Genomic DNA, 25599 nt, shown 5'->3' on the forward strand with positions numbered 1-25599 from the left:
TTTTTCTCACACCAGTGATGGAATCTACCAACCAGAACCAACCAGGAATCTACCAACCAGAACCAACCAGGTACTGAACTCCTCCCTCCTGACAGTTGATCAGGAAACATACACTCCAAGTGTCTCTATTTTCCAGGAACAGTCCTGGAATTACAAAAGCCATCCCGGTTTCTGATCTGATTCTGGAATGTCCCTATTTTTTTCATGAATTGGGGCCTCTTCACACACTATGGTTTTAGGTCTATTGTTAGAACAAAAAAATACTAAAAATGTTGTGTCAATCAATCAATCAATCAATCAATCAATCAATCAACACTCAGTAGTTTCATCTTAATACACACGGTCTGCATAAGGCTTCAGAGAGATAACCCGGTGTGAAATTGTCTTCCATGTTTTTCCCATAAAACTACCTGACTCAAAATTGTCTTCGGCACCTCAGATGTCCAGCTGAATCCAGCCTACCCGAATCCTCCACAAAATGCCAAATAATAAACACGGGCAACGAGTGTAGTCATGGACTGTTGATGTTACATTAGACTCACAGATCCTTTGAAGAAATCTAGATTGACTTTTAAGAAATCAATAATGGATGCCTTTTGTGAACTATTTGTTTTTTTGTTTCACATTTGATTATTAATCATTCAGTAACTGAGGAAGTATGTAAGAGCAAGGAAGCAAAACCATATTGGATATTATGAAGTTTGATAAAGTCTGAGGCTAATCTCCAGCTAGGGAATGAATCAAATATGACTTGAAAAAGAAATGGAAGTTATGGATCATTAGAGTCCTTAATGATAAAGAAAGGAACATTTGCAGTGAAAGCCTCATGAGTTGAAGACAAAAAGGGAGCACACATGGGGTATGAATTTGTTCTTTATCGTATTTCATTTGAGGGGTGTCTGAAGCACCCAGATACTTCTCATTAAGAATCCTGGAATATGTTTAGAAATGAGCTTTGGTAAAGTCCAAGTCAATTAGCAGTGCAATCCTATACATGATTTATATTATTTTTTAAATAGGCAGATTTTCTGACCAATGTCCATCCAAAATACAGTACTATTCAAACTACAGTATTTCCCACAGATTCTCCCTCAAATGGTTGGAAAGAAAGAAAGAAAGAAAGAAAGAAAGAGAATAAGAGATGTGTTTCATGTTTCTGCTCCTTAGTGATTACATACTACATGTGAAATAATCTCTCACAATAGGGCTAATCTAATCTCTTTCATACACACGCACATACAAACACACACACACACACACACACACACACACGTGTGTATTTTCACTGCTCACCCTGCTCCTTGCCTTTCTCCAAGACAATATCTCCACCCTTCATGCCTCAGTTGTCCCTCAGACCACAACATCTCCCTTCTTCCTGCCTCAATTTCCCTCACCCAGAGTTTTCCTCACCATTACCACATCTTTCCTTTCCATGCTTCTGTTTCCCTCCACAATGCCAGTAACCACCTCCTATTGTCAACTGACTTGAAGGGCAGTTTGCTCTGGTGCTCTTGGGGCCTGGCAAGTGTCACATGCTGTGTGCTGAACAGTGGAGGTGGCTGGCATCAGACAGATCACACATCAATGGGTAGATTACTTTTGCCTCTCTACATGCCTCCTTGGGTGAGAAAGTTGATGAGGGTCCTTTGGCTTCAGGGGTGCCATCTTGAATAAAATATTGGGGGGGGGTGTAAGCCTTGCCCCACATAATCAGTCACATGACACTATTTGAATGGCAGTACCCATCAACTTTGAGGGTGGGGGGCAAAGACCCCCTAGGAGTTGGCTCTTATGTTTGATCCTTAGCAGCAGGCAGGAGATTTTCTCCTTGCCAATACAAGTTATACCTGTCCACAGTTATGTTTTATGGTTTGGTGTAAATTCTTTGTTATATTTAAATAAATATAACCTTTTCACCAATCCCTGCTATCAGTACTTCCTTTCAGGTATGTGACTAGCATCCGGATGAATCTTTTAGTTGGCCCAACCAATTTCAACTAGAAGTCGGGCATTTAGGATTGTTTCCAAGCAAGTTCTATTAAGAGTAGATCCCTTGACATTAACAAACCTAAGTTAGGCATGCCCGTTAATGTCAGTGGGCCTACTCTGAGTATGACGAACATTGGATACAACCTCCTGTGTCACTGGTCCAATGTTATGGTAGGAATTTCCTCCCTCCCTGCCACACTGATGGATGCCATCCATCAATGGAGAGAAACCATTTGCATACCACCAATTGTCTCTAAGGTTCTGTTGGATCAGGTCTTTAGAGCTTTTCTGTTTTTTCCAGCATGTATAAAAGAAAGTATTTCAGTCCACTGAATTATGACATCCAGGGATTTAACACCCTCCTCCCCTGCCACCATGATTAGCTTCCATAAAAATATTGTTTCCTAATTAATCACTTAGTCACTTCATTAGGTACTGTCACTTTTGAAAAATGAAACAAAAGAAATATTTTTCTCCTTTTCTGGTTAATTTAAAAATGCAATATGCCATTAAGTGAGAGGGTTATTGTCTATCTGACGATAGCATCCTACCCCCCCAGCATGGAAGATTAGATGGAGTCAATCTGAAATATTGGTGCAAACTTGGCATCTGAGCTTATGTATGTTTAAAAGTACCTATTTGCAGATGAAGCACAAGATCTTAGGGGCAGGGACTTAATTATGCGTCTTATAACTGCAGCACATCTTGCTGTTGCTAGGCACTGGAAGGCATTGAATGCAAAGTTATATGCAGTTCGGTGTGCTTATGTTTGAGACTTGGCAGAAAAGTTGGAAGAAAGGGTACGAGAAAGAAAACAACAAAGTCTACAAAACTTTTACAAAATATGGTGCACTTTTATTAAATTTGCAACCAAGAAAGAGCATGTGTATAAACCACCCAAGAAACATAAAAACCTGTGCAATGGCACTTTTAAAATTGGCAGCTATTGAATTGATGTTTTGTTTTATTATTACTAATACAACTGGATGCAGTTGGGGTTGTTATGGGGGAGGGCAGGGAGGAACTGTAATGGACTGTACATTTCTTCCTATATTTAATGATGATGATGGTGGTGGTAGTGGTGGTGGTGATTATGACAACAATGACTTGGCCAACCATCAAACATGTTATTTTATCCTGGAGGTTGATCCTGCCAATGGTGACAAGCCTTGGTCAAGTTCAGAGAGCGGTCACAGCTGGGGATCCAGTTCCAGTGCAGGCAAAGCAAACTCTAGTAGGCAGACAAGGAGGTTGGGTAAGGCAAGGCTGTCAAAAGTTTCTCCCAGTAACAGAATACTCAAAGGGAGAAGGTCTTATTAATCATCTCAAATCAAATTTATAGGGCCTAGCTTGTCCTCATCGGCTTGTGAGGTCAGCTGACAATCACTGTTCCTCAAGGGGAGAATCATGTACACCACCTTGAGGAAAATGTGGTATATAAATGAATTCAAATAAATAAGCAAATGAATGCGTTCCCGGACTGGAGTGGCCCTTGTAGTTCTTTTCTGCTGAAAATCACACATACACACATAGATGTAGAGTAGTAACATTGTTTGAATATGAAATTTACACTGCACTTCTTATGCTGAATGACTTTTTGTCAAGATGTGTAAACTGCTGAGAGATTTCTGTTGAAATGGGGAACAACATATGAATCAATTAAATAAAATGATGTAAAATTGCCTCATCACTGGCTGCACAATCTTCAGTGGGCAGATAGGCATGAGCAGGAAGGCACAGGGCCCTGATCTAGTTTGAGAGCACTTCCTGATCAGAGTCAGTGGATGTTTTCCTCCTTCTCAAAAAAAAGGAGCCAGTGTAAGTACAGTGTTTGAAAAGCATTAATAATGTCACATATGGTTTCGCCCTTACTTTTTAAAAAATTGTATGAAAAGGAAAGGAATAAGATTAAAGGTTTGTGGCTTTCTTGACTGTGAGTCCAGTTATACTCTGCAAATTTAAATGCTACCCTTTTATTTCCCTACCACCACCATCTTGCAATTTTCTGATCATTACCATCCTGCATGACTGAACAAAGGGCTTCTCTGTGGTTGGCAAGAAACCACCTCTTTTCAACCTCTGCCCTCAGGTTCCAGGGGCTCCTGAATCACCGGCAATCACTAATATCTCAGCAAAGTGCAGCTAAAAGTCATTCCTTCCAAATGTTGTCGCTTCCAGGTGATACGTTTATTGATCATTTATCCTGATTTGTTTGGAATTAAGTTAGATGATGTTGCATCAAGCAAATGTTATTTCACACTTTTCAATGCATTTTTTCATCACTTCCCTTTTGACTAAAAAGCACCTTTTGGGGGAAAGCAGGTGCAAGAGCTCAAAATCAACTTTAATTGTGACCTGGATTTTCCCATAGAGGAGGGGGAGAAATTTGATTCCGTTTGCAATTAAAGATGAAGCTACCTAATCTGCACTTTCAGAAACAATTTGAGACACAAAACAGAGTCTTCCTTTGAAATCCGCACTACTCCAATTTTTGCAGTGCTTTCCTCTAGCCAAGTAATGTGCACAAAATTGCATATACTAGAGGAAAAAATGTGCATATAAATGCATATATTGGTGAAGTGAGTGCACAAAAATGCATTGTACAGGAGGAAATTGTTTTACAAAAATGTGTATATTAGCCATAATTACATAGCAACATGTACCGGTATATTAGGGAAAATTTGCACTAAAATAAGATGAATATTCAAGACAACACTTTTCAAAACACAGACTATGGAAATGTGACAAAACGAACTTAAAACTGAAAAAATGAGGAACTGAGAGCAATCAAAACTGACATTCAACCATTGGTTTGTTTTAAGTTGCTTTGGGTTGCCATGGGCAAGATAACGTGACTAACACATTTAATAAATAATAATTCGTATTTGCCAGTATATGATTTAAGCTCACCTGAAAATTTCAGCAATATGGAAGTGACCTCTGTTCATGCAATATAGGCATATATCATTGTCTACCTTCTTTTTTTTCCTTGTAGATATCAGTCATTGTTTGGTTTCTGCCTATCCATGAATAGAGATGGAGGACCGGCTTTGTACTTTCCTTTGAACTGAACCTTTTGAGTGCTCTGCTTGAATACCTCCAAACACTCAGGAAACTTTGGGGGTGGATGGAGAATGTTGACTGAAGCATTGCAGAAGTGCTAGCAAAGTTTTCTCACGCAGAGAAAAACTCCCTTGATTCCTGGCAGAAAGTGATTTTTTAAATATATTTAAAGATTTTATTAAACTGTTTTTCATAATAAAATAAGACAAAAGAAACTACTCTAAATGAAAACAAAGACAGAGAAAGTAAATGCAGAGTCCTGTCTCAAAAGTAGCTCTTAAGATTTGTCACCCAAGAGAGTAGTGGACCCTTCCAGCTCTCACCTCGGAGTTTCCCTTTCTAATCCCCAGCTCTCACCCTGGGAGATCTTCGCTTCCCTACCTCTCACACAGGGCCTTTCCACCAACCATCTACCACCTCCATGTGTGTAATGCTTGGACCCCTATAATAACCAAGAGGACACCAAATATGAAAAATGGGGGAGGGGGGAAGGAAAGGAAAGAAGGAAAGGAAAGAAGAAAAGAAATGAAAAGAGAAAGAAGAAGAAGAAATTAAAAGGACTTCTGATTTTCCGTCTGTCAGTTACATAAAAGAAATTATTCAAAACTTTTGCTCTATTCTACTTTCTGTTAAGTAATATCCCCCCCCCCAATCTTCAGACCCGAATGTCTGAATTTTGTTCATTTTCCTTTCCGCATCAAAAGTCCAAAGGGGGTTCTCTAATTATTAATAATAATAAATGTCAGAAATTATTTTTCTCTATTCATACATTTCAAATAATTTCAACAACCATGCTTCCATATTAAACAATAATTAATCCTTCCGTCTTTGCTCTTATAAGAGTCTCTCTGCTGTGATCATATATTGAGATATTATTCCTGGCAGAAAATAATTTGGCTGAATGTACATGCAGTTGTATCAGGATATTTTGTGTGTTGTGCTTTCACTAATGCACAGGAGCAAATGTAGAATGTTGCACAGAAAGAATCACCATTCAGTAATACATATGAGAAAAATTTTATTGATTTGATGAAGTGGTTTATCAGTGCCTACATGTTCATTAGTAAGACTGGGGGGGGGGGGAGGTTGCAAATGGTCTGAAGCTATATAAAACTCACATGCTCCAATTACGGAATTATCTTTATAATTCTCCTAGCCAAACCTTGATTCAAAAGAAGGAGAGTGCAAAGGAAGCAGAAACCTATATCTGAGGGGACTTCACAGGGGAACGCTTACAACAGTAACAAAAGCAACAAGAGGGCAAACTTTAATTCTTGAGAAAGAACTTTCATTTATCATTATCATTGTTTTCACTGTAAGGTCCCAGGCAGTTTAGAATAATACAGAAATAAATCAGAAGAAATCAGAAGAAAAGGGTAGGTCCTATGAAATAAAACTGGGCAAGTGAATGGAATAACAGGAACTACCAGGGGATGGGGAGCTGCTATTCAGTGCTCGGAAGTGGCTCTCCAAGTGGGATGGAGCTGCTAGGTTAATGTCCTGGCAGGTGGATCACTGTTGCTTCCCAGGGAGGTTGGTATGATGCAAATTATTAGTAGCAGCACACGGCTGGCTTCGTTAAAATGTTTGCACCACACCAATCTCCCTGCAACATCGCCACTCCCAATAAACAACAGTGACTCTCTTCTGTCCTTCACCTCAGAGAGCAAAACATTGTGGCTTTTTCTTTCTGCTGCTCTTTGGAGCCGTTCCTGATCAACTCAATAATAATGTAAGGGGGAAATGGTATCTTTTTAGTCCTTAGCAAGAAGAGAGACAGAAAACAAGGTTTGTTTACAGGTTGTAAACATACCAGCAAATTAAAAGTGGAGTCCATGTTGAAAGCTAAAGACAAGTCCAAAGGCTGAAGAATGCTGCTCCAGTCAATTCGGTCTAATGAAAAATATTTCACCCCATCCTAAGTCTTGGTCTGAGCATGTTCTCTGTGTGGAGCAAATTTGCCAGGCAGTGCAGAGGCTCCGAGAGCAGTGAGGAATGCAGGATGTTTTCCAACCCTGAGTGGAGTGCTATTCCATCAGCAAAGATTGAACAGATTAAGGAATTAATCCTCCCCCTACTGCCATGCCAACCGATTTACCTGCTGTGGCAAGTTGTAGGCTTTCATCCAACAATGATGTCCAGTTTAAGTCATTTCCACTGCACTCATGAGCCACAGATGTGCACCAGCTTCAAACTCTTGAACATCTCTCTGTGTGTGTGTGCGTGTGTGCGCGCACACACGATATCCAGGTTTCCAAAACAGTACAATTTTACACTGTCAGAGAAAGATGGAATATACAATTATGCACTGATGCCTTGTCATTCTCTAACTGGCCTTCAAATCAATGTCAGGGGGGCTGTCAATACATACCTGGTTACCTTTTGATTGATAGTGCACAGTATTTTAACAATAGCATTTTATATTGCCAGGGTAATCAATGGTACATGCCCATCCATCATTAATAGATCACCTCTTCTGTTTTGCCCTTTGTTCACAGTCTGTGGATAAGTGAGAAAATGACAATATAATACTAAAGATCTAAATTAGTTACAATGGCAAACATTTCAGAAAAAGAAAAGAAATGAAGTATCCAAATTTGAAATGAATTGGTACGCGGTTCTTGTCTTTGTCTCTCTCCCCAACCCCCACCCCAGTTCATTATCTCTGTGTTTAGTATCAAGCTAACAAGAAAGACTTTTCACTTCATAGGTTTTCAGAGAGGGAGTTAATGATAGTAGCTTCATTCTGAAGCCAAAATTAATAAGGCTTTTCAAATTTGCATTTTAGTGTGGTTTTTTTATGTTTGATGAATACTCAAATTTTCACCACAAAGAACATTTGTAGGCAGCTCAACTCTGACTTGGATTTTTCCATTTAAAATCTGACTGTGCAAATAGCAGTACGATTAGATCAGTGAGTTTAATATTATGCAAAGACAAAGTAGCACTTTTCTGAAGCCCTAGATCATGGCAGGTTCCATAACAGCAGTAAGTAGAAGGTCAGTCCCATTGCTCTACAGAAATAATGGTCTTAATACAGCTGAGCCAACTGAAATCAGTGGCTTTGAACCCTGAGGGTTCCTTGGACATTTGTCAGTGCTTCTCAGTGAGAGGAGAACAGTTGTGGACATGTTTCCCTGAATGATTACCAACTTCCCCAACAATGTGAAGCCTCATGGGTATGTATTGCATGTATAATAGGCGCACATTTGGAGCATAAAAGGAAGCCCAATGGTGTTCTACGTGTTCTGAGTGTGGGCCCTGGAACATGCTCCAGAACTGTCTGCAGTGCATTGGGGGTTGTGCAGATGCTCATGGGTTCTGTGGGGAACCGGTGGATATGGAAAGTCTTTTGTACAGATCCAAAGCATGAAGAAAATGCCACTGCTCTCCATGGCAGTAGATGTTCAGACATCATGCGATATGACATAGGGTGATGGTCAAGCTCAAAGTAGTTCAGAGTTTGAAAAAGCTTTAAGTGCAAATTGTGTGTGGCATATTCAACAATACCAAGTATGAGCCGCCAAGTGCTTAATGCAATATACTAGATGGAGGAGCAGCTCATCTGATGAAGTTGCGGCAAGAGCAGCACTGCTGCTATGGCTGGAGGGTGGTGCTTCTAGCCATGCTTCCTGGCACCATTGCAATTGACAATGGTGGCAGTAATGAACATTTCCAAAGCAAGTTTGAAAAACACTCCCCTTCCATAAAGAGCTCACATAGAAAATCAAGTTGTGTTTTGCTTTAGTTTGCATACATTTTGATGCTTAATTTTGAATGTTTATGTATTCCCCACCCAGGAACCTTTGGTGTGAAGGGCTGATACACACACACTCCCGCCACCAGCACTCTTAAGTTTTGCTGTAATTCTGCAATGTGGGGTGATAGGCAGCTGCCTTATACTGAGTCAGACCATTGGTCCATCTAGCTCAGTGTTGTCTGCATAGCCCACACAGACTGGCAGTGGCTCTCCGTGATTCCAGGCAGGGGGCACTCCCAGCCCTACCCGGAGATGCCAGGTGCTTAACCTCTATCAGCTACACCCCTTCCAACATTCAGTTCTATTCTGTAGCAATTGATTTGCACCTTTGGTCAGATAACATTGAAATCCTATGGACAGACCAGTACTAAATCCATTGGACTTATTTCCCAGGGCTGCTGTTTGGCCGTTTTCAGTGTGACTCTATTCTAAGTTTCAAAATGGTTGGCGCATCTCCAGCTGGAGAAAAAGTGTGTGGATTAATTATAGGCCTAACCACCTGCTTCACCCAACTTTAGCGCTCTGAATTTTGAGCTAATTTGAAATTGGCAGTCTCAGTTCCCGTGAATATGGAAATGGGACTGGGTTTGTAGAACACTGTTTTAAACCCATGTAATAAATTCAGAGCGCTCTGTTCAATATTCTGCAAAATAGATTGGAAGCTGAAAATGAGATTTTATTCATTAAACCCATGTACACCTCTGGAATGGAAAGAGGAAAAGTGATTAAATGCCATTCAGGGTTACCAAACAGTCCCTTCCCTTGGGCCATAGTGTTTTATGAAGGAGATGTTAAAAGCTGACCATAAAGATTTCAGAACTGGAAAATATGCGTTTTGAGGGCATTACTGTTGCATGCAAGTCATTTTTGCTTGTTGCAGTTACTTGACTGGGACTGGTGAGTTCCAAGTTAATTTCCCAGTTCTCTAAGAAGCTTTCCACATGACATCAACTCTCCACATTTTCAGTTGTCAGTAAAGTTATGATAATTAGGCTGTTTTTTTATCATTTTTGTTTTTCTTAAGAATATCCTCTGGTATGGTAGGAAGTGCACCTATGATTTGCATTAGCTGTGCTGTTCAAATTGGCCTGTATCCTATGAGGTTATTGTGTGAGTGGAACAATTTTCACTCAAACAGCAGAACTTTTCTTCATTCTCCTTCCTCTGTGTGTCCCCTGTAACTCCCAAAATCTGCTTTGGGGGCTTCCCCAACTCTTCATGGTAGATTGGGATAGTGGTGCAGGGCCAAATGTCAGGAGGAGAGGGAAGGGAGGTTCTGTTAAATGAGTGTAAGTTGTTTCACATACTTTCTTGGATTCAATCCATTGAGAGTAACTGATGAAGCTGGAAGGCGGCTTGAATGCAAATGGGGGAAAGATCCAAATGAATGCAACCAAAGGGCTCATTATTGAGCCTACCTAGTGGCAGCAAAGGCACCAAAGAAGGCATACTTTGCTGCTTCCATTCCGTCTTCATTATGTTGTGCGGCAGAGCTTTTCCATGTTGTACAGGGTCTTTTACAGGCTGGCCCAAAAGAGGTGATAGAACAATGGTAGCTCGCTGTGACTTGTTTGCAAAGCATTTTGAGGATAAAAGTTCTGAACGTCTAGTTCTGTTGAATGAGTTTCAGTTGCTAAGGCTTGAGGATGTGGACAAGGTGCTCGGATCAGTCAAGGCGACTACTTGCGCTCTAGACCCCTGCCCCTCTTGGCTGATGAAAACCAGCAGGGAGAGAACAGCTGGCTGGGCCAGGGAGGTGATCAATGCCTCTTTACAAGAGGGGGTGGTCCCTGCCTGTTTGAAGGAGGCAGTGGTAAAACCCCTCCTTAAGAAACCTTCCCTGGATCTGGAAAATCTAACTAACTATTGACCAGTTGCTAATCTCCATTTCCTGAGCAAGGTTCTGGAGCAAGTGGTCGCAGACCAGATCCAGTTGCTTTTGGAACCATTTCAATCAGGTTTTAAGCCCGGTTTTGGCACAGAAACTGCTTTGGTTGCCCTGTATGATGACCTCTGTTGAGAGAGAGAGACAAGGAAACATGTTCCTGCTAATTCTTCTCAATCTCTCAGCTGCTTTCGATACCATTGACCATGGTATCCTTCTAGAGCGACTCTCTGAACTAGGGATAGGTGGCACCGCTCTGCGGTGGTTCCAGTCCTACTTGGATGGTCATTCCTAGAGGGTGCTACTTGGGGAATGCTTTTCAGCCCCGTGGAACCTTCAATGTGGGCTTCCGCAGGGCTCAATCCTACCCCCCATGTTGTTTAACATCTACAGTACATGAAACTGCTGGGTGGGGTTATCCGGAGGTTGGAGTATATTGTCAGCAATATGCTGATGACACTCAGCTCTATTTCTCCTTTGCATATGCAGGTGAGGCAGCGGAAGTGCTGGACCAGTGTCTTGCCTCGGTAATGGACTAGATCAGAGCCAACAAACTGAAACTCAATCCAGATAAGACTGAGGCACTGTTAGTGGGTGGTTCCCTAGACCAGATGGATAGGAGATCGCCTGCTCTTGATGGGGTTACACTTCCTCTGAAGGAGCAGGTTCATAGCTTTGGGGTACTCCTGGATCCTGTGCTGTCACTCGAGGCTCAGGTGGCCTCAGTGGCCCAGAGTGCCTTCCATCAGCTTTGGCTGGTGGCCCAGCTACGTCCCTATCTGGACATGGATAGCCTAACTACTGTTGTCTATGCTCTGGTAACCTCAAGGTTAGATTATTGCAATGCATTATACATAGGGCTGCCTTTGAAGAGGGTTCGGAAACTTCAGCTGGTGCAGAATTCAGCAGCCAGGTTGCTCACCAGAGCAAGATGGTTTGAGCATATTACACCGATCCTGGTCTGACTGCACTGGCTACCAATTAGTTTCCGGCCCCAATTCAAAGTGCTGGTTATAAACAGCTCAGGACCGCAATACCTCAAGGACCACCTCTTTCCATATGAACCTACCCAGAGCCTGAGATCACCTTCTGAGGCCTTCCTTTGTGTGCCTCCTCCTCAAGAGGTCCAGAGGGTGGCAGCACAAGAACGGGCCTTCTCTGCAGTGGCTCCTGGTCTGTAAAATGATCTCTCCAAGGAAGTTCACCTGGCACCTTCATTATACACCTTTAGGCACCAGGCAAAAATGTTCCTTTTTAACTAGGCCTTTGGTTGATTTGATTGACATCCTATGCCCTTCTAAAATGTGGTTGGGTTTTTTTGGGGGGGGTGTTATTGGGTAGTTGTTTTTATTTTGATTATATATATTGTGTTTCTTTATTTTGATTTTGTTCTGTGAACTGCCCTGAGACTTCTAGGTATAGGGTGGGATATTAAATAAATTGATAGATGATAGATAGATGGATGGATAGATAGATAGATAGATGATAGACAGATCCATTCAGCTCTTCTCCTACTTAAGCTCCATCAAGGCTTGTGCATCACTGAGTGAATTTACAGAAGATATGCCATTACTCCTCAAGAATCTCAAGGATCAGTCCTACACATGATGGCTTGCTGGCATAGGATTCTGGAGGGGAGAGCTTAACACTTGCAGAAGGCACAGATCTCAAACCCCTGACTTGTGCTCTCCTTGCTCTAAGATCAGGTATATCCCTCCCCTGGTTTTCTTTCTTTTTAATCCTGTGTTCCCTCTCAAGATTTGGGGATAATTAGGGACTCTTATACTTTTTAGAATAAATATAGTGCAAATATAGTTAATGATTGTTTGCTGCATGTGTAACCTCACTGCCTAAAGCAGAACCCCCATACTTTTGTCATTTTTGCGTAATAAACCAATCTTTGTCTACTTCCTGGTGTGATACATTCTTTAATATGCATAATTGCAAAGGTACGTATACACACATGGTTTCTGAATACACATCCTGACTCCATGCAAAAGGTTCCATTCCTCTCACTAGTGTATGCTGGATATGTGGTGGACATGTATGTGGGTTCAAACATACACCTTGTATTTTTTTAAAAAAATAATATTTATTAAAATTTCAAAAGAAAAAGATCACATTAATAAGAAAATTAACAATAAAAAGGAAAAATACAAAATACAAAATACAAAAAAGAAAAAACAGTTAAAAACAATTCCATCTTTTCATCACTTCTTTTACATTTACTTGTTTCCCGGACCTCCTCATACCTCCCTCTTTTGTATTCCAATTCAATATGTTAGTCCAGCAATTCCTTTCCCTCCTTTTTAATCCTGATCTTTAATCTTGATATATTATAACATTAAATTTTTACATATTAAAAACCAATTTTTCCATATTTTTTTATACCATTACCGCTAGAAACCGCTTAACTTCAATCCGTCATCATTCTAACATTCATTAATTTTACAATATTTCTGTAAGTAGTCTTTAAATTTCTTCCAATCTTCTTCCACCGACTCTTCTCCCTGGTCTCGGATTCTGCCAGTCATTTCCGCCAATTCCATATAGTCCATCATTTTCATCTGCCATTCCTCCAGTGTGGGTAGATCTTGTGTCTTCCAACGCTTTGCAATAAGTATTCTTGCTGCTGCTGTAGCATACATAAAGAAAGTTCTGTCCTTCTTTAACACTGATTGGCCAACTATGCCCAGGAGAAAGGCCTCTGGTTTCTTCAAGAAGGTATATTTAAATACCTTTTTTAATTCATTATAAATCATCTCCCAGAAAACCTTAATCCTTGGGCACGTCCACCAAAGGTGAAAGAATGTACCTTCAGTTTCTTTACATTTCCAACATTTGTTATCGGGCAAATGGTAGATTTTTGCAAGCTTGACTGGGGTTATGTACCACCTGTATATCATTTTCATAATATTCTCTCTTAGGGCATTACATGCCGTAAACTTCATACCTGTGGTCCATAACTGTTCCCAGTCAGCCAGACCTCAAACTTTATTATGAATCAGCAGCTTTTTGCTGGTTGAAAGAATGGCTGCTTCTTGAAAACACTGACATTTTGGATTTAGAAGGTTTTAACAATGTATTTGGATGGCATGCATATTTGTGGTATGATAAGGTCAAAGCACATAAAGCATTTAAAAGCCATATTGTCAGGAAAGCATTGTTTAATGTTTGGATAAGATATAAGGATTTATTGGAAAATAAAACACCAAGGTGGCTGTCACCAATGGAAGCAAAAGCTCTGAAAAAGCTCAATATGGAGGTCAAATGGCCGAAATATTGGGAAATTTTGGAACAAGATGGAGATAGATTGAAACTGCAGAGTTTTGAAAAACTAAAAAACAAAGTGCGAGACTGGCTTCATTATTATCAGATAATGGAGGCATACAATTCGGACAAGAAAATTGGCTTCCAGGTGGAAAAATCAAAATTAGAAACAGAATTGTTAGAACCCAAAACTAAGATTTTGTCAAAGATGTATAACTTGCTGTTGAAATGGAATACTCAGGATGAAATGGTGAAATCTGCTATGATTAAATGGGCACAAGACGTTGGACATAATATAATGATGGCTGACTGGGAACAGTTGTGGACCACAAACATACACCTTGTAGAAGTACTACTACATTGAATACAACACTAAATCAGCAACTGCACTGATTTTAGCCAGGTTCACTTCTCTGATGTCTCTTACTGTGCGGGAGCGAGTTCAGATGAGGAACCACAGGCAGCTGGGAAAGTTGTAGAGCACTGGAGAAATTGTTAATGGAAAGATAAACAAGAACATCATCAATGGCATCTTTGCAACAATAATAAGCTGGATCCAGACACATCAAATCAACATTTCAGTTAAACGCGTTGTAAACTTTGTATGAGAAATCAGGTTGGCAAATCAAAACTCCACAGCGCCCTCTGGTGTCACAGTGTTATAATGCACATATAAAACATTTTTCTTCACCAATGGAGCTGAATTCATAATCTCCACACTGCGTAGATCAAAGTTATAGAGCTGTTTTAGTGCCCTTGGGGTAGAAAAAAGCAGAAAAATCGAAGCCCCTTATTTCACAGGGGAAGAACATTTCAATAGCTTTCAATAAATTAGAGGGCAGGTTTAGGTCCAGCACTATTAGGAACGGACTACCTACCCTCACAACTATTTCGATCATGACAAAAGAAAGAGTTTACTTTTTCAGGAGGTGCTTCTCTGAATAGGCTTCATTTGCCCTCACATTCCTGATTTGCTAGCATCATATGACTAGTCCATACACTAGGCCTGCCCTCACATTGATCTGGGGCAGGGTGAATGGTGCCCAGGTTGGCTCGGGGGGGGGGGTCCGACCAAACTAGGGGGCTCAGACTGAGGCCACAGTGTGAATTGGGAAGTGGGGCTGTGCACATTAGTTTCTACGCCCACTTTTGCCTGTAGCCCTGTCCACCACTGGCTTGTGGCCCTTGGAAGGTTGCCCAGAAGGGAATGTGGCCCTTCAGTTAAACAAAAAGCCCTGGTTTAAGAAGGCTGTGTCCAGAGTATTAACTGTGCCTGATTTACACAAAGAAGAAATCTCAGTAACATTATGGTGGCATTGTTGGAGGAAAGCTAAGGTGGAGAGAGGCAGGGATCTTGCCTAAGGCCACCTAACGATTTAATGGCAGCAATGAGTTTTGAGCTGTGCATCTTCTTATTCAAAGCTCAGTATCTTAGCCCCTGATATCTGGCTTCCTCTCCTGCCCCCTTATGGGCCATGTTGAACACTATCAGATTATCTATGGTATCTGGGAAATTATTTTTAGGCCAATAACTTCTGATGGACGCCTTTTAGGAAATAATGTCAATTATAACCTTGTAGGACTTCGTTATTTCAGTCTATTACCTGCAATGAGTTATTCTCAAACAAGGAGTTCAAATTGATAAAAGGCAAAGGAAAATCAATACTTGAGATGGTTGAGATTAATTGGGACTTTATAATGGATTTCTTTCCCCCCTTCTTTTTCCATTGGGACTTCCAATAGCTCCAGCAGCCAGCCCATCCTGAATGTGGATTTAGTGCTGCCAAATATGTGAAGTCAAAACTTGAAGAGATTCATATTTTTCTGCATTAAGATGATTAATATTTCAAAACTGCAGACCTGCCAAGATAAATGGGGCCCAGTATGCACACTCACCTGTACACACACTTTACCAATAAAAGAAAAATCAGTAACTATTCTTCTCACTGGGGGGAAAAATCTAGTGGTCAGGTCATTGTTAAAAGTGTGTTTATTTTTCTTGCAGAAAGTGCTGTAAGCTCTCATAAATTGCTTTCTGTAGAGTAAGAAATTAGAGAAACTTGGGAGGCTACAGTGCAACCTCAATTGGCAGCCATTCAATAAGTTGTCAGAGAAGCTTCAGGAAGAAGATAGCAAGCTGCTCTACTGGACAGTTCGGTTTCCTTGCATTCCATCTTGTCATCTGATCTCAGACATCTCAAGTTGGGGAATCTGGCAATTTTCTCTATAGAAGAATGCTGAGTTTTAGTTGCTCCCCTGTGGATGGCCAGATGGGGCAGTTCAGGTATCAACTCAGCAGTGCCTAAAACCAGGGCATTCAAAGGGCAGCAGAATTCTACTTGATTCAATACAGCTACTGACTCTGGCAAGGGTGAAGACAAGGAGAAAGCAGGTCCCACAGAAGTATGGGGACAGGGAGGGAAATGTGGGAACCAAAGGCAGGGACTGCATAACCAAGCAAAAGTAAAGATTGCTGAGTCAGATAACCAGAGTGATCAGAGTTAGGTTCTTCAGGGCCTTGGACAGTTCATAGGAAGAAGATGGTCTGTTTTGAGTCCATGGCTCCCTTGACCAGCTACATGCTTTCTGTGGCTCCCTTGTGGGAAAATGGCTCCAAGCCTCAGTTCTGTCCCCCCTTGCCTGAAGATCCAGCAGCCTCTCACCCCTTTTCAAACCCCTCCCTTGTGGAGTGTTCCCTCAGCCTCCTCTCCTCTTTCCTTTCCTTGGGAGTTCTTCAGGCAGCTGTCCCTGGTCTCTGAGCTTCCCCCACCCCCACCCCACCTCAAAGAGAGGTGCCTCCTCAGACCGTCCCACAAGGGCATGAGAGCAGGGTGCCCACAGCCTTAGTGGTCCAACGGAGACTGGCCAAATGGGAACAGCACCTGACCTTGGGAGGCAGCAGGGGTGCCAGAACTGTTACAACGAACAGACACACAAGCCTTTGGGAGGCAGAGACATGAGAGGGCATCAGACGGAGGGAGGGGAGGAAAGAGGGACAGAGGCCTGTGTTGCTTGAGGCACCCCTGACCATCCTTCAAGGCACCACAGGGTGCCATGGCACGCTGGTGGAAAACCACTGGTACATTTCATAGAATTCTAGAGTAGGAAGGGAACATGAGGATCATCTAGTCCAACCCCCTCCCTGCAATGCAGGAATCTTTTGCCCAACATGAGGCTTGAACCCACAACCCTGAAATTATTTGTTTCCATTATAAAAAGATTGACATGACTCATAGAATGAGCTGGAAGATACCTCAAGAGTCCAGTGCAGGAATCACAGCCCAAGAATCCCTGATAGATGACCCTCCAGCTTCTGTTGGAAAAATTCCAATGAAGGAGAATCCAGCACCTTCCAACGGAGTCTATTCCACTGTCAAATGGCTCTTACCATCAGAAAGTTATTCCTAATGTTTAGTTGGAATCTCCTTTCTTGTAATTCGAATCCATTGGTTTGGGTTCCACCCTCTGGAGCAGCAGAAAACAAGCTTGCTCTATCTTCAGATATTTGAAGATGGATACCATATCATCTCCCAGTCTCCTCTTTTCCAGGCCCAACACCCCTAACTCCCTCAATCATTCCTCATATAGCTTGGTTGCAGCCAATTGATCTTCTTGGTTGACCCCTCTGCACACGTTCCAGCTTGTCAATATAATTCTTAAATGGTGGCACCCAGAACTGGACACAGTACTCCAGGTATGCTCTGACCAAGGCAGAAAAAGCAGGACTATTACTTCCTTTGATTGAGACACTCAACTTCTGTTGATGCAGCCTAGAATAGCATTAGCTTTTTTTGCTGGTGGATCACACTGTTGACTCATATTAAGCTTGTGGTCTACTAACACCCCTAGATTATTTTTGTTTGTACTACTGGCAATCCAGATATCTCCCATCATCATATATTTGTGCAGAACCTTACATTCATCCCTCCTGAAATTCATTTTGCTAGTTTTGTCCAATTCCACCAATCTGTTAAACAAATACACAAATAAACAAATATTTAGTTGTTTCCATTGGGTTTGAACACCACTTTGAATTACAGCAACTTTATTCAATGGTACTGGTGGATCTGAGTAGTCCAGTATCCCTTTTCTAAAAATGAAAAGTTTTATAAAAAACTCTATGGGGACAGACAAGTATTATCTCCCTATTAGTCTGGCAGAGGTTGGAGACGTCTGGTACTGTGAAATAATTTCTTGCTTAAGTTAGGGCCACTTTGTAAATTCATGATGAGGGGGGTCTTTGAGTTTCCCAGCTCATTGGTTGCTTTCCTGGTCACTCGAATATCCATTCTCCCTGCAGTCACTGTGTTGGTCCCCAGGTAGATGACTCCTTTCAGATTCGGTGATGTTCATGTGCTATGGACTCAAAATATTTCTTTGTAGACTTACAAGTCTTCTACAGAGACTTTTTCTGAACATGCGCGTGGGGATTCCTTCCCTTATAAAACGTGGGACTGAAAATATCCAGCAATCCCAATCTGAACCCCTGAATGGGAGACCACCTCAGCGGCAGAGCAAGCCAATTGGGTGCCCAGGGGCAGGGCCTGCCGCCCACGGGGATGGGGCCAGCTGCCTGTGGGGCGGGGGGGCAGGACGCTCCGTGGGGCCTCTGGGGAGTCTGTTTGCCTCCCCCACTCAGCCACCCTACAGCTGAGGGAGAGGCAGCAGGTAGACCGTTTGGGGCCTGTGGGCGCCCAAGCCACAACATCTCTGTATAGATAACAATTTTGCCGTGTTGTAGCAGGAAATCTGTTCCTAAATACCTGTGGTCTTCTGTCAAAGTCATTCCTAGCTGTAAATCACTATGGGAAAGCTGTAAGGGGCAGAATTGTATTTACAGCAACAATAAAAACTGGAACTCAGTTCCGGCTCCTCTCAGGTTGGCACTGTTGCCATTACAAGAGAACAAGGAAGACATTCCTGGTGAGTTCCAGCACCTCTTTTTCTAGAAAAATAGCACAGTTTCTACCTTGGGGCCCGCTCCACTGTCATGTTTGGTGTTCAGCAGCAGGAGTTTTTGAAGGAATCCTGTAAGCAGGGCCAGTTGGGGGGAGGGGCTGCAGGGGGCATTTGGCCTGGGGCAAAACCTCAAAGGGGGCCTCAGATTTAGTCACTTCTTAATATTTTTGGTATTTGATTCTTTTCTTAACTTGTTTCTACCTGCAGCAGACCAAAATGTGACACCCACTCTCAGCTTAGAGCTGCAAACTTAAGCAAATGAGAGATGTGATTTGGTAAAAGACATGGTTCTTTTTTGTTCGCAGATATTTCATCATATTTAATTACATCTCACTTCTTTGGTGTGCGGCGCTATTTTGTTTTGTGCTCCATCATTTTTAATTTTTTATTCTGCCTAAAGCTGGAAGTGGCCTAGGTCTCTCTGGACCACTGAAACCGGGTGTCCCTGATCATTGTTCTTGCTGGCCAGGGCTGGGAGCAGCACACAGGCACTCAAAGGCTTGGCCAGTATTCTCTGTAAAACGGACCACACAAACACACACACACACACACACACACACAGAGGAAGCATGCCCCAGAACCTTTTGCAATTTGCAGTGTTTCTGAAATGCAGAAAATTCAAAAAGCGCCATAGACAGTCGAGTCTGCAGCAAAATAAGCACTCCAGCATAAGTTTGCGATGAGATAACATTCTTTTTATTGCTAAAAGAGATATAGCATAAATTAATATCTAAATATAACAGTTTTATACTTTTCATTTATTCCCCCATTTATAGTTAACACTATGTTGTAAGCATCCCAGAAGCATTCAGTTTTTTTAAAAAAACAAAATATGCATAAGAAAATATAGACAACGTCCACTGCTTCAATTTAAAAAAAGCCAGTCACAGGACGGGAACCATTCATTAGCCATATTGCTAGTGAGCCTGGCATGGTTTCCGTTTTAATATGACCTTGACATCTCCGCCAGATAGGGGGTTTTTCTTCTTCACATTCCAGTGTCACAGAAGAGAAGTACTGTCTGTATTTCATCCTCAGCTTTGGGTTTTCGGTGTCTGTAACACTTTCTGGGTCATTTACAAATTTTGGCTTGGAAGTGTTTATTTCACTCCTTTTCCAAAAATATTTTTCACCCAGAACCAGAGTTCCACTTAACAGCTGCAAAGCTGCAGCAAGAAACCCAACATAGATGGCCATTCCAGCACGTTGTTCTGTGGGAATCGGAGGCACTCCCAAAACCTCCGAAAGCGGAATTCCTTCGTTTCTTAATACAGAGTGAAGATTCCATGCAATGGGAATCAGTACACAAGTACCCGCTGCCAACTCTATCCTTCCTCCAATTGAAAAGAAGGTATCAATGAAATTTTCGTCTTTTCCCGGCTCAAAGATGTTGCATAGAGCAAAGGCCATCCAAAGAACGGTCACCGCATTGGCCACTGAGGCCATTGGCATCAAGTCCTGGGCCACAATGATTTCAGGTGGTAGGGACTCCTCATCATTGAATGGTATGCATATCATGTTAGTTTTCTTCATAGTAACTCTTCTTATGGAACAGGCACCCCAGATGCCAATGCCCACAACGCCCTGCTGGTTGCTGCCCATGATTTTGTCTACTTGCCACACTCTCCAGTCAAGGTTGGCAGATGTGGAGCAGATGCTCATTAGGCAGCCCAGGACAGCCAGGAGAAAGGCAGCTAGTTGCACGCAGGACACCCTGCACAAGAGGCGGACTGGGAAGGACCCATCATGCGCCTGGGGTGGAAGTTTCGCTTTAGCGCTGGGAAGGCTGGCGATAGAAGGCATGCTGGAGAAAAAGACAGACAAAAGATAACCGTTAGATACTTAGGCACAGTATCATATGGACACCTCCTAAAGTTTGAGCAAATAGTGATGCGCAGCTAAAACAATGCCATCGTTCTAGGGCAAATTCTGCATTTCCCACCTTGAGACGTAGGAATGGAAAAGTCTGCTGTACCTGCAATCATAAGTGCCAGGAATCAAACTTCCCCAGGGGTGAAGAAATTGCACAACCGCACAACCCCTTTTGTTCTAGGGACCCCCTCCATGCAGATAATTGGGCTCTTGTCTAGTCCACTCCTCCTCTGCATTCCTATGCTCCCCTCCCTTCCCTCTCCATTGGTAAAATGTCAGGCATGATCCCACCAAAGTTATGCATTCTACCCTTGAAAGAAAGTTGGTGCAACAGACCAATACAGCTCCTGTTCAGGAAAGAATCCTTTCTGGCTTTAGTCCTCATTCTCTCTCTCTCTCTCTCTCTCTCTCTCACACACACACACACACACACACACACACACACTGTGAAAAGCCTACCAAGTGGCTCTCAGACAGGACAAAAGGAAATAAAAGTCAATCTGTTCCTATCTGAGAAAACACTGCTATGTTGGTGGGGAACTGAGGAGCGCTGTATATATGCACCTGCGTGAATCAGTTCTTCAACCAGTCTTTTTCCAGAGCAAGGGCTTTTTCCAGGTCTTTCTCTTCCAGCGTCTGACCTAGGACAAGACCTGAAAAGAGTGGAGCTGGTCTGAGCACCGTAGCAACTGCTCCTTGGAGTTCTGAGGCAGTTAGAATGCAGCTTGCTTTGAACGCTCAGAAGAACACCAATCATAACTCCAGGGTCCTGGTCGTTTGGAACTGTTGGCAACTGCTTGGAGGCAGTATGCATTTGAATAGCAGTGTGATTCTGCAACTTTTAAAAGACACTTTTTTGTTAGATGTAAGCTTATGCAAAGATTGGATGCAAAATGTGGAAATAAACACCCCTGCTGCCAGTTCCAAAGGAATGAGCGAGCAAGATTTGAAATAAACCAGGGGTCAGCAACCTTTTTTAGCTGTGGGCCGGTCCACCATCCCTCAGACCATGTGGTTGGCTGGAGTATATTTTGAAAAAGAAAATAAAAAAATGAACGAATTCCTATGCCCCAGAAATAACCCAGAGATGCATTTTAAATAGAAGCACACATTCTACTCATGTAAAAACACCAGGCAGACCCCACAAATAACCCAGAGATGCATTTTAAATAAAAGGACACATTCAACTCATGTAAAAACACGCTGATTCCCGGACCGTCCGCAGTCTGGATTGAGAAGGCGATTGGGCCGCATCTGGCTCCCGGGCCTTAGGTTGCCTACCCATGGTTAAGGTCATATTGAATCCCTTCAGGCATTCAAAGATGGCTATCATATTATCAGTTGGACAGTTGACAGGGTTTTTTGTTTTGTTGGACCCACTTTTTCTATTGAATTGATATTACCATGCTCCATTTGGGAGGGTTTTGCTTGTGATGCAATTTTAATGGTTTTGTCTTTTTTCATAATTACGTGTTTTATTGCTGTAACACTTATGGTGGGACCTTATAATGAAGACTGGGCAAGAAATCTTATAGGTAGATGGATCAATAGTCAGTCTAGCAAAACCAAATGTGTGTTTGAATGGGGAACATGATGGATAAGAGCAATCCAAACTGTAGGAAGCTGCTGTAATATATGACGGGGTAAATGATGCTGCTGTAACTTACCTCTGTTTCAAACTCCATTGAGGAATGGGGCTACTGCTGGCCAGGCCAACTTGAGCCTGACGGAGAGAAAACAACTGTTACACCACTCATTTTGTGAGTGTATCTTCCACTGGGTTACCAGGTCATGTGCCTGAGCTGAGCAGAGTTTGGAATAGGGGCAAGTTCCCCCCTCCCCATTTCCATCTTCACTTTCCCAGAGCACCTCTTTTGGGGGACTTACCCAAGCCTTGGCTGAGCCAGGACAGAGGACTGACACCAGTGTCTCTCCAGCTGAGCAGAGATGAGGGACTTCTGTTGCTCAACCACAGATGCACCTTTTCCAAACTGCTCATCTTGGCAGTTCTTGGGTTTGGAATGCTCCCTTAGTTTTTATTTGCATTAATTTATTGGGAAAAAATTTAATTCCACTATTAATTGCAAGTGCTTCCAGGCGGTGATACAATAAACTTTGGTAATAAACTTAGCTTGCATTCTCCATATTCTTCCAAACCCTTTCCGAGGACTGGTAAAATGTGTAAAGTGGGAAGCCTCACACTGCTCCCGTACGTGATATGTGGCTTTCTACCTGTTGAACAAGTACCCTAATGATATCCCCAGGAGCCACAATGTGAGTTAGTGAGGCCCATGCCTTTATATATGATGGCAGAGCTGGGAGTACAAGCAAATGAGTCAAGTGTAGTGAAGCATATTTCTCATTAAATAGAGCAACTGGAAACAAAGCTCATGGAAAGGTGAGCTCATTTATCAAATCACATGTGGATGACACAGGCGCTATGTTTTATTACCTCCAGGGCTCGAGGTAATATCAAACAGTTTTTGCTGGGTAATGCCAAGGATTCATAATGTTGTTTTTGGAGGCGCTTCATATATTGCGCTGAATGGGTGCATCATTGCCAGTTGGTTTGCTCTAGGAAAAACAAAAGCAAAAATGAGCTTCAGGGGAAGCTCAGTGTTAGAACACATAGCTTGCATGCAAAAGGAAATGGTCCAGACCTTGGCATCTCTAGGTAGAGCTAGGAAAGACTTCTGCTGAAACCATGGAAAGTCACCAACAATCCATGCATGTCAGGGATGCAGAGCTTGTAGTCCTCCGTATGTTGTTGGGCTACAACTCCCACCATTCTTGACCATTGGCGATGCTGGCTGGAGTCCAACATTATTGGAAGGGCCACTGTTTTTCTTCCATGGTATAGACAGGAAGCAAAATCTCTTCCTGTGACCCTATTGCTGCTGACTTACTTGCTTCTTCCTCTTGCTCCTGACTCACTTGCAAAAGTGCTTCTTGTCTCTTTGGCACAGTACTCTTCCTAGAATATCTTAGTGCTTCTTCCTCTTTCCTGAGCATCAAGACCATCTAGCTATGGTGCCATGCTAGAGGGAGAAGAATTGCCTTTGTTAATAAGTTGGTGCATTTCTTCCCCATTGCAGCATTGTGTTGTGATGAGTGGTGTCTCTTGTTCTTCGGAAATTGTTGCCCGAAGAACAGAGACAGCATCACAACACCGCAACAGGAGAGGAAATGCTGTCTTTCTAAAGAGCAACAAACAACATTTCTTCTCCTCCAAATCACAATGGGAAGGAAGGAGACCACTGTTTCTGTAGTTGATAGAGAATATGAATTGTGTGTGTATCTGTGTGTGTGTGTGTGTGTGTGTGTGTGTGTGCTGTATGTAGAATAACAGAATTGTAGAGTTGGAAGAGACCTCAAAGGTCATCTAGTTCAACTGTCTGCAGGGCAGGAATCACATCTAAAGAATCCCTGACAGATGGCCAGATGGAAGTTTAAAAACCTTCAGTTTGTGGGTTGTGTGTACTGTATGGCAAATATGTATGTGTGATGCATATCTGTGTGTGGTCTATATGTGTGAATGCATGGTGAGTATGCTGCGTGGTCCATATGTGTGGTCTGTATGTAGCTTTGTATGCTGTGTCTCTGGCGAGTGTATATGTGTGCTTTGGCCGTAGCTGGTGTGTGGCCCTGAGAGAGTTGGTGGACTGTGAACGTGGCCCCAAATTGTAACCACTGGTGATGCAGACAACATTAAGCTATATATACCAATGGCCTCGTTTGTTATGTGGCAGCTTCCAATTCATTTGTTTTTTGAAGTTGATTTTCAGCTTGTTGAGCACTGTCAGAGACCTCATCAGCCATGTCTGAAGTCTCATTACTTAATTTTTCAAAAGCTACTTCAAAATTGTGATGTATGAGAGAAGATCAGAATGAAAACAGCCCATATTAGTAAAAATGTGAGAGAGTGCATGCTTAAAATCCTTGTGCTGCAGAGGACAGTTCAGCAATTATTGGAAGCCTGGGGCTGTATCCAATTAAGCTATACTCAGAGTACACTTATTAAAATGAAGGAATCTAAGATAGCCATATCCATTAACTTCAGTGAGTCTGCTCTGAGTAGGATTAGCATTGGATACAACCCTTGGAGTCTTCTCTCTGCTGAGACACCCAAAAAAACACAATAATGAATCCTGAACAATTGTGTGGAAGCCATTGCATGTAAATCTCTATGTGCAAATGCTTTCCCTGTATGCCTGTGAATTGTTGATTAGATACAGGATGCTGGGCAGGTTTCTGATGGTATCTAGCATGCAAGGACACATCGCAGCATAATAGTTTAACCTGAAGGGTTAAAAAGAGCAGAAGCATTACTTTTGAAATGAAAAGATTCAAAAGTCTCTATTTTTGTTGAGAAGAGAGAAGCAGAGCCATCGTCCACAAGAATATCAAGCCACGGCAGTAATATGTGGTTGAAATAAAACTGAGGGGTTTTCTTTTTGAACTGTTTATTTTCTTCATTTAAAAGAGTTAAAAAAGAAAGAAAACGTGTTCCATTTGAAATGTAAATATGTTTGGGGGTTTAGATGTTCAAGGGGGGTGTGTGTGTGTGTGTGTGTGTGTGTGTGTGTTCAAGTAATCAGTACAATGCAAGCTTAAGGTGAGCAAATATTTTGCTCCTATTGTTTTATGTTTGCTGCTGACTGTATTTCAGAAGGCTTAAGAAGTCCTCACTTTGCAGCTTGGCGGGTTCTGATTGTATCCAGTAGTGAGGCTCAAAGAGGCTTTATATAATTCAGGAGCAGGGCAGAGAAAAGAGGAAAAAACCCAACTGCCATGTGAATAA

The 25599-nt window shown here is 42.2% G+C and overlaps 2 protein-coding genes across 3 annotated transcripts in view; one reads left to right on the top strand and one right to left on the bottom strand.

The window, feature by feature from the left end:
- Nucleotides 1-25599, top strand: part of LOC308463820 (uncharacterized protein) — a 174406-nt gene that overhangs the window by 111962 nt on the left and 36845 nt on the right. The window lies entirely within an intron of this gene.
- Nucleotides 19059-25599, bottom strand: part of LOC308463797 (claudin-34-like) — a 156248-nt gene continuing 149707 nt past the window's right edge. Inside the window, exons 1-4 of one of the 2 annotated variants that reach the window (XM_080982521.1) lie at nucleotides 23459-23706; nucleotides 23251-23372; nucleotides 22466-22521; nucleotides 19059-20730 (exon numbers count right to left, since the gene is read on the bottom strand). In XM_080982521.1, the coding sequence (XP_080838647.1) occupies nucleotides 19797-20730; nucleotides 22466-22521; nucleotides 23251-23331 (1071 nt within the window). In that variant the 5' untranslated portion in view covers nucleotides 23332-23372; nucleotides 23459-23706 and the 3' untranslated portion in view covers nucleotides 19059-19796. Of the gene's footprint in view, nucleotides 20731-22465; nucleotides 22522-23250; nucleotides 23373-23458; nucleotides 23707-25599 lie in introns of those variants that run through there. The other variant, XM_080982520.1, reaches the window with a different exon arrangement.

This window comes from Podarcis pityusensis (genome assembly GCF_964106645.2).
Source record: "Podarcis pityusensis genome assembly, chromosome: 15".
NCBI lineage: Eukaryota > Metazoa > Chordata > Lepidosauria > Squamata > Lacertidae > Podarcis > Podarcis pityusensis.